Raw genomic sequence first — 9,971 nt, 5'->3', positions numbered from 1 at the left:
TCCTGACCTGACGTAATAGCCAATTCTGAGAAATGCAATTGAATACTCAACATATTTAATCCAAAAAGCCAATAAAGTAGCTCAACTTAAATGTAACATCACACACCAAAAACAGCCCTGATTAAATTAAAGACAAATGATCCAGACACATTATCCAGTGGATAGGATTTCATTACAGTAAACATAAATCATTAAACAAAACATAAAAAGAGCAAGTAGCAAGTGATGTGATGTATGTGTGTGTGGAAATGGCCCAAAATGTCTACATGGTCTAAATAGCCTGATTCACTGTTAGGTTTTAAAGAATTAAATCTATTAAATTGGCCAACTTATTGTGTAGTGTAGTATCATGGCCACTAGATGAAAGCTTTGGTGAAAGAAAAGTAAAAATGAGAAAGTGGGAGACCCACGTGTGACATGCCCTCTCCAACAAAGAGGACCATGAGCAACTGGCCTCTGGCAGGATTTCAGAACCAGCATGTAGCCTGTTTAAGATATTTAAATTGCTTAAATAAGTTTGGGACTTATCTACTTTAGGGAGCACTTTTTAGCATTTTCTAAATTATGCAGTTTGTGGAGTTAGGCTCAGAGCTGGGGGTGAACTAACACTCTAACTTCAAGCTAAAATGTCCTCATCTCCATGATTGTATTCCAAACAGACCCTCAAATCACTCACTCAAATTTACAAATACTTCTTCCACGCCACTAGAGGCATAGTAAGTTACACCCAAGTGGCGTGTTGTGAGCGTATGATGAGCGAGCGAACTGGTGTATTTTCAGTCGCTTGTGTATGACGTAGGTCGATAGCGATCAGAGAGTTGCAAACGTTGCTGGTGCATAATAAGAAGAGTGAGACAGGATCCAAATATATGTGATTTGAGGAGAATGGGTAGAGAGTCAAGGTAAGCATGGCTGCAGTGGTTTCATTGACAAATCCCTAATTTAAAGGACATATTTAGTCGCTTACAGTCATGCGACGTATTTCTATTTTAAGCTATGCTAGCAAGCTAGTTTTTGCCTTATTTTGCTAGTTAGCAGCCCCTTCCTAGGTTATCTAATTGCCAGATAGCTGACAACATAACTTTGTTAAACTTTGCAGCATGAAACTATTCTCTAGCTAAAGTTAGCTATCTGCCGTAAATATATGTAAAAAGGTGACAATTTAAAAAAAATAGTATTGGCTATCTAGCTGTTTAGCTAACGTTAGTCTGGGCCGCTGTGAAGTTAGCCACGAGGACGCATTGTTGACTGCAACTGTGAAATCGAGACTGACGTTAAGCGTTTGCACGATTTATCTACGAAAGAGTTTGTTAGGTTTATTGCAAGCCACGCTAAGTTTTGTTTTGCTTTAATCTTGAGTAGTAAACATGTTTAATTCACATTGGCCTTAGCGGGTTTTGTCATACTTAGAAAACTAGTAACGTTAACTGCTATTGCTTTTCTTACATTGGTTTGGTTTATTCGCGCAAATGTATCATTTCATTTTACTGATGTGTATTGGCGCGAGCAATACCAGCTCCTCACATTTGTGGTGACTTAAATTCACAAATATTTTCCATCTTGCTAGGCGTTGGGCTGATACCTAGTAGGTTAATATTAAGCAAACGCGGATGTTTATGACCAGTCTCAAACCCTATCACATTTTCTCTTGCTTTGCACTGGACATAATTGCAGGCATTACAGGAAACGCTCGACATCAAGAGGTAGGTCGGGAAGCCGATCGAACAGCCGTTCGCCCGACAAACGCTCAAAGAAAGATGAGGGAGCTGTCTCTAGAAACCGAGACCGCACCAGGAGAGAGCGATCCCGCAGCAGAGATCGCCGCCGATCACGGTCAAGAGACAGGAAACGCCCTCGGTAAGACATGTACACGTCCAGATTGGTTAAGAGTGTGTGCCATTATTTCCCATTGTACTCCAGTGGTAGTACATCAGAGTTCAAATTCAGTTATTCACTTTATTCATAACACCGGGGCTGTGCTGTCATTTCAGGCGATCGAGGAGTCGGGAGAGGCGTAGATCACGGAGCAGGGATCGGAGGAGGACCAGAAGTCGGAGCAGGAGTCGAGGTCGGCGGTCACGATCAACAAGTCCCAGCAAAGCCAGAAAGACTGATGACAGGTATTGTGGTACAACTATGCATTTACTATACCAATACTATGCTGTGAGGAAAGCAAATGCAAAAAAACTAATCCTCAGTATACTGCCCGCACAATTGGATTGAGTTGCAGAGGCTGTCTTTGTTGGTGCCACACAACTTTTAAATAATGTGGATTTTGGCCAGATGTCCATCAGGTAGCCTACTTGTACAGCGTCTGCAACTTAGTCCTAATCCATTAGGTTAGGTTTATGTTGTATGCCCTGAATCATACTGGAAATATGAAAGGGGAGCTGTGTGAAAAAGTGAAAGTCTTTTCATTCATTTTTTAGCAAGGAGAAATCAAGCAATGGAGATTCAATGAGTGAAAAGAAAAAAGTGAAGGAAGAAAAGGAGGAAGAAAAGGTTGAAGATGTAAGTCACATTTCTGAAGATCACAAAGTTAAACAGGTTGTAACACTAATATACAGCAGGACCACAGTTGACTTACATGCTATTTAATCTTGCAGCAAGACTTTGATCACAACACACTGGAGGAAGAAATGAGGAAAAGGAAAGAACGTGTGGAGAAATGGCGTGAGGAGCAGAGGAAGAAAGCCATGGAGAATATTGGAGAGATAAAGAAAGAACTAGAGGAGATGAAACAGGGCAAAAAGTGGAGCCTGGAGGATGATGAGGGTAAGTGATTGGAAAAAGATCAACAGATTTACACTGCAGTGAATAATACTGTTTACTCCTTGCCCTTAACTTTGTTCAAGTAATACTGATCACAAAAGTGTTCATGAGTGCAATGAGTTGTTCTGGGCAGAACCGTGAAGTTTATGTTACCATGTTTGGAGCACAACCGATGAAGTGTTTCCTTCAGCCCTTGCAGAATTGTAGTAGTTTATCAGTTGGGGGTGCCATTGACTGAGTGCGTGACTGGAGCTTTTGTTTTGAGCAGACGATGACGAAGAGGGCCCAGCACCAGAAGAGGAGGAGGAAGAGGAGGAGGCGGCGGCAGCAGCAGCAGCAGCAGCAGAGGTGGAGGAGGAGGAGGAGGAAGAGAAGCCACAAGAGGCAGAGGAGGAAGAGAAGATCACCGCCATGGAAGAGGAGCCAGGCGAGGAAGTAGACACTCTTGATGCCTACATGGAGGAGGTAAAAGAGGAAGTGAAGAAGTTCAACATGGGCACCATGAGGGGCAAGAACGACATGGTGAGTGGGTTTTAAAAAGGCTTGGCAGAACTAGTCTGTTTATGGACTTAAGAGTAGGTCCTGGTAAGATGAGTTTTTTTGAGTGTCAAATAACAACTGTTCTTGCATTTTTTCCCTCTTGTCCACTGGCAGAAGGGTGGTATTATGACGGTATCCAAAGTGATAAATGTTGTAAAGACGAAGAAAATGCCTCACACAAACAAGAAGAAAGGGGAGCTGATGGAGAATGACCAGGATGCGATGGAGGTATGCGTTTTAACCTTGGTATCTGTATGTGTGTGCCAGCAAAGTGTCACAAAGCTATTGATGGATGTACCACAGATTGAAGTGTGTATGTCTGAGTCCACTTGTTTGTGCTCACAGTACTCCTCAGAGGAAGAGGAAGTCGATCTGCAGACAGCTCTGACTGGCTTTCAGACCAAACAGCGGAAAGTGCTGGAACCTGTGGATCACAAGAAGATCGAGTATGAGCCATACCGCAAGAATTTCTATGTGGAAGTTCCAGAACTGGCCAAAATGACACCCGAAGGTATGTTGTGTCGTCTTATGTTGGCTTTCTGTTGTTCGGTATCTATTGTTATTGGCAGACATTGGTATACATGTCCTTGACAAGTGGAGTAAATATTGTCACTGGCAATAACTGACTGACTGGCAATGAACTTTAACATGTAAAGATTTGTCATATTTGATGAAATTATTTGTTTCCTTGTTTTGTGAATGAGTTTGACTGTAGTTTTGAGTTATTATAAAATCTTATGTTATATTTTTTATTCCACAGAGGTGAGCGTCTACCGTCTGGAGCTGGAGGGAATCGCAGTGAAAGGGAAAGGCTGCCCGAAGCCCATCAAGTCATGGGTGCAGTGTGGGACCTCAATGAAGGTCTTAAATGCTCTAAAGAGGTAAGAGTCATTCGCATTTACCATTGAACTGACTGGAATCCATGCCATAAGCATAGTGTTAATGACTGCATGAGTATGTGTTCAGGCCGACTATCCGGACATTCGTATGCTCACAGTGTTTGTTTTAAGTAAACTAAAAATGATCGTTTTTCGTCTTAGAACGTACTGTTATGTAAAAGATCTTGCCTAATGAGTTGTTATCTTTTGCACAGGCACAGCTACGAGAAGCCCACCCCCATTCAGACTCAGGCCATCCCAGCCATCATGGCGGGTCGAGACATGATTGGCATTGCTAAAACTGGCAGTGGCAAAACCATTGCTTTCCTCTTACCCATGTTTCGCCACATCATGGATCAGAGGCCCTTAGATGAGGCAGAGGGCCCCATTTGTAAGCCTGACTACCAATATTTTCAGTATGCTATTTTATGATCTGCGTAACATGGCACCATCAACACCTGATGTCATTTCATTGTTGTGTGTCAAAAGCTGTAATACGGGTGTCAGATGTGATATGACTAATAGAGACTGTGCGATGCTTTTTCACATTAAACTGTATCATGATCAGTCAACGTGTTGTTTCAGTAGAGTGGCAGTGAAATTAAACACGATGTTGTCAAATAACACCACCATGATCATGGAACTGCAAATGCCATTGGAGAAATATTTGTTGATTTTAACAATTTGTCGATTGTGGTGAAACCAGATAAAGCATCCAAAGTAATGTATTTATAGTCAAGTTTCATATAAATGACTATGTCCCATCATCTTCCACAGCTGTGATCATGACGCCAACACGAGAGCTAGCTCTGCAGATCACCAAAGAGTGTAAGAAGTTCTCCAAGCCCCTGGGACTGAGAGTGGTGTGTGTGTACGGAGGCACCGGCATCAGTGAGCAGGTAAGCTTTTACTTGATTCACCTTAGCATAATGACAGAGAAGGGCGCATCAACGGGAATCAGATGTTGATGAAATGTAAATGAAACCAAGATGCTTGAGCATGTTTGAAGCCGTGCGCTCAGACTCTGATTATTTGTTCTGTTCTGCTTGAGACAGATTGCTGAGCTTAAGAGAGGAGCGGAGATCATCGTCTGTACTCCAGGGAGGATGATTGACATGCTGGGTGCCAACAGTGGTAAGCAATTCTGTGTGGATTCGCTCTCACACTTTAGTGTTTGTGTGGGTGTATAGTTGGTTGCGCATCGTATAAAAAGGTAGTGAAGTTAATCACTGTACTCTGACTAACTTGAACTGGGTATTTGTTTAAAAAGTCTGACAGAAAAACTTTTTAAAGATCCTGTTAGCATCAATCATGCTAGTCTGTGTGGCAGAATCTTCTTGCACTGATGTTGCTCTTTTACGCGTTGAACCACGTACTATTTACTAAACTTTCCGCATTATTTGACTACTTTGGAAACGTGACCGGTAGCCTTACGAAGTGCCTGAAGAATATGCCGACCAGAGGTAGGTGGAGACACTTCTGAAGGGTCATCCTTAAGCCTGCTAGTCCACTCATTGAAACACAGGGAAAGAAGAATGAAATGTTGAATGTGTTTAGAAAGGGGAAACTGATGCCGCATGGTAGAGCACATATTCTATCTTCCACACATGCGAGGTAATCTCTGATATGTTTCCTTCGTAGGTGAAAAGGCGGTCAGATAATGGTTCATGAGGGCACGTCTCTTTAATGTGTGATGTGGCTGTTTTCTCACTTTTACAGGTTCTTCGTGCCCCTGAGATGGTACGCAAATAATAAACAAGCCAAAAGGGAAAAAATGATGTCTGCTTTTCTAAATTTTGCCTCAGTTTGTGAGAACTGATTTGCCAGTGCTATGTATGTCACTATGTATGTGCCCTAGGTGTTAAATTAACAATTTTGACTTTGTAGTGCTGTGCTGACCATGTTAAGAGTGGCCTTTTCATGTGTGGTAAACTGGTTTGTGTGTATGTGTGTTTACGTGTAGGCCGAGTCACTAACCTGCGCAGAGTCACATATGTGGTGGTTGATGAAGCTGACAGAATGTTCGACATGGGTTTTGAGCCTCAGGTAAAAGCCTTCTCGCAGTTTGTGGAATGTACACACTAAGACCATTTCTTACATTAAAGTCTAAATATAACATGCGTTTCCTCATGACAAAACTCTAAAAGTGTGAGTATTTGTGCTTTGTAGGTGATGCGAATTGTGGATAATATCCGACCTGATCGGCAGACGGTCATGTTCTCGGCCACTTTTCCCCGCGCCATGGAAGCTTTGGCCAGGCGAATCCTATCCAAGCCCATTGAGGTGCAAGTGGGAGGCAGGAGCGTGGTGTGCTCCGAAGTAGAGCAGCATGTGGTAAGGAAGGCTTTGGCCATAATCAAAAAGATCAAGAGAAGCCTATTAAGAATGTCCAAAAACATAGTATGCCGGGGCAAAAGTACTGGTTGAAGCCTGACAAAGAACCGTCTACATGACCTTCTACAATACATAACTCTACACATAACTTGTAAGCTTTTAATAGTCCCAGTTTATGTTTTTTTTCCAAGTAATTAATTTCACTGGACTGATTTAGAAAATATTCTTGTTTCATGTTTTCATTTGTCTAGAACCTGTGTATAAATCTGTGCATTTGTGTTGACAGATTGTGATGGAGGAGGAGAGCAAGTTTCTGAAGTTGTTAGAGATTCTGGGCCACTACCAGGAGAAGGGTTCAGTTATCATCTTTGTGGACAAGCAGGAGCACGCAGACCACCTCCTCAAAGACTTGATGAAGGCCTCTTATCCCTGCATGTCCCTACATGGAGGTACGACACACACACACACACATGCTGCAGAAGTGAGTGTCTCTACATTTGTTTCTGTTCACACCACAGAATCCAGTCATCGTCAGAGATGTTGACAAAATTGCCAAAACACTTGGCATCGGCCAGTAAAAGCAAAGTCACATTTGGGGGGTGCTCTTAATGTACAATACCAAACAATCTCTGTGAGATGAATGTGAAGATTTAGAATATTAAAAGTTACATGTTGTATGAATTTTCTCTGGCACACAGGACACACCCTAAATATTTGGCACATGAAGATGTTCCGCATTTCCCAGCCAACACTGATGTTCTTTGTTCTCCCCACAGGCATCGATCAGTACGATAGAGACAGTATCATTAACGACTTCAAAAACGGCGCCTGTCGCCTCATGGTGGCCACGTCTGTGGCAGCTCGAGGACTGGACGTCAAGCAGCTGATCTTGGTCATCAACTACAACTGCCCAAACCACTATGAGGACTATGTCCACAGAGTTGGACGTACTGGGCGTGCAGGGAACAAAGTAAGTGGTGCAGAGAAAGCTCCGTCACTCGCATACTACAATCAGACGTTCTGTTGCTTTCCTCTGAGACACGTCAGCAGGGTTCTTGTTAATTTTTTTTGGATTGTCAGTCGAGTTGACCTCTGACCGGGTTGTCTTGTGTGCTGTGTTCCAGGGCTACGCATACACATTTATCACATTTGACCAATCCCGCTACGCTGGAGATATCCTCAAAGCTCTGGAACTTTCCGGTACGGTCGTTCCCGATGAGCTGGAAAAGCTGTGGGCCAGCTTTAAAGACCAGCAGAAGCTCGTAAGAGTTCATGTTTTTCACTGCATACACCACCCCTCATTTGTGGGTTTGTTTTTCTGTTAACAAACTAATGCGGTTTTGCCATTGTGCAGGAGGGGAAGGTCATCAAGAGTAGCAGTGGCTTCTCTGGAAAGGGCTTCAAGTTTGACGAGACTGAGCACGCCCTGGCGAACGAGCGCAAAAAGCTCCAAAAAGCAGCTCTGGGTCTGCAGGACTCTGACGATGAGGATGGAGCGCTGGATGTGAGTGTTTCTACTTTGGGAAAACCAGCTCCGATAAAGTAGGGAGAAACAAATCGTTTGAAGCTAACTTATATTTGTGTGAAAGGCCATTAATGTCCGAGCCTGTCTTTGGTGATCATTGCAGATCGATGAGCAGATCGAGAGCATGTTTAACTCAAAAAAGCGGGTGAAGGACCTCTCTGCCCCTGGAGGCGGCGGCTCATCTGCAGCCAGTAACGCAGCGGCGGCTGCCAACGTGAGCAGCCTGACTGGCCTAGCCATGCCCTCTGCAGGAAACATCCAGAAACTGGAGATCGCCAAGAAGCTGGCTCTGAAGATCAATGCCCAGAAGAACCTCGGAGCAGAGGCTCAGGTTAGTGGGTTTCACTTCAACATGTGCATTTATTCTAGTCTTGTGCTTGTTTATTTTACTTTTCGCTTCCCATTCTCACACAAAAAATCTTGTATGTCCTGGCATCCAGGATGTGATGCAACAGGCTACCAATGCCATCTTGAGAGGAGGCACCATCATCGCCCCGTCAGTCTCGGCGAAGACCATCGCAGAACAGCTGGCTGAGAAGATCAATGCTAAACTCAACTACACCCCTGTGGAAAAACTGGAGGAGGAGAGGCAGGCGGCGGAACAGGCCGAGAGCATCACAAGATACGAAGAGGAGCTCGAGATCAACGACTTCCCTCAGGTAGGAACAACCCAAAAAGGAGCCTTAGACAAGGTGCTTAAATCCCACCTACTCTTGAAAGGATATTTACCTAGGGAATTGCTTTATCTCTGAAAACTGCAACTCTTACATTTGAATAGCAATGTTTTAGCCCTTGTGTGTTGATTTGATCTCTTTTACATCTAGACGGCAAGGTGGAAGGTAACGTCCAAAGAGGCTCTGCAGAGGATCGGCGAGTATTCAGAGGCAGCCATAACCATTAGAGGGACATACTTCCCTCCAGGAAAGGAGCCCAAAGAGGGAGAGCGAAAGATCTACCTGGCCATTGAGAGTGAGTTCACCACAGTATTCTTATGACCAATCTCTTTAAGGGCTCTGGATATTTGATGACTTTTATTAACGTCTGTGTTCTTTGCCTGACAGGTGCTAGCGAACTGGCTGTGCAGAAAGCTAAAGCTGAGATTACAAGGCTGATAAAAGAAGAGCTTATCCGACTGGTAAGGATTTTATCCGCTGTTATGCTGCTGAGGTCTAAAACGAAATAAGACAATGTTTCAGCATGAGCATTATTATTACCATACTAACACATGCTATTGATATATACTTAGGATATGTTATATAATGTGTACGTTTAACTTCAAAAGGAAATTTAAATGGCATGGAGGGATTTAACTGATGGCACTGCTGAAACATTTGTGCATAGTTGTGTTAACAAAGATTTCAATTCAGACTTTTATGTTTGTTTTATAAATTGAAAACTAAATTATTATTTGTTTTCTTCTTCCAGCAAAACTCCTACCAGCCTACCAGCAAAGGAAGATACAAGGTTCTCTAGAGGCAGAGAGTTACTGGGAGATGATGGGAACAATCCTGTGTCTCTACGGCAATTTTATTTAGTGTACATTTTTACTGTTAGGGTTCACACCTTTCCTGTATCTCTGGTCGTCTGTATTTTATTGAACATTAAAATTGATTTCAGTGTTTCTGCTCCAATTATGGATCTGGATCAGGGTTGTGATTTAGAATGCAAAATAATTTCAAGACCGTCACAGATCAAAGAAAAACACAAACCTGTCTGTGGGTTGTTTCTGTCTGTGTTATTTGGATCCCTATGTATATGGAATTTATTTCAGTTTTTTTTCTTCTCCTGGCTTGACATTTTAAGACAGGTTTTACATGACCGACTTAATTCTTGACCACCGACCATAAGTAGAACATAATAAATTGTGAACTGTGCTTTCAAACTCTGCGTGAATGTTTTTTTCCCCTTTTGCAACGATCATA

General features: G+C 42.9%; 1 protein-coding gene across 1 annotated transcript; it reads left to right on the top strand.

The window, feature by feature from the left end:
* The first annotated feature begins 753 nt into the window (after window positions 1-753).
* ddx46 (DEAD (Asp-Glu-Ala-Asp) box polypeptide 46) lies at window positions 754-9,923 on the top strand. The gene is made up of 23 exons (XM_031571997.2): window positions 754-902; window positions 1,675-1,857; window positions 1,992-2,120; window positions 2,430-2,511; window positions 2,607-2,775; window positions 3,041-3,294; window positions 3,427-3,540; window positions 3,658-3,823; window positions 4,073-4,193; window positions 4,406-4,581; window positions 4,968-5,089; window positions 5,246-5,324; window positions 6,154-6,236; window positions 6,360-6,524; window positions 6,811-6,973; window positions 7,301-7,494; window positions 7,649-7,786; window positions 7,879-8,028; window positions 8,153-8,380; window positions 8,490-8,708; window positions 8,874-9,018; window positions 9,111-9,184; window positions 9,475-9,923. Exons 1-23 carry the CDS (start codon window positions 886-888, stop codon window positions 9,520-9,522), a joined length of 3,219 nt encoding a protein of 1,072 aa, XP_031427857.1. The 5' UTR covers window positions 754-885; the 3' UTR covers window positions 9,523-9,923.
* Window positions 9,924-9,971: the final 48 nt, after the last annotated feature.

Source organism: Clupea harengus, chromosome 8, assembly GCF_900700415.2.
Source record: "Clupea harengus chromosome 8, Ch_v2.0.2, whole genome shotgun sequence".
NCBI lineage: Eukaryota > Metazoa > Chordata > Actinopteri > Clupeiformes > Clupeidae > Clupea > Clupea harengus.
The sequence above is the reverse complement of the archived record's forward strand: the minus strand, read 5'-3'. Positions and strand labels throughout refer to the sequence as shown.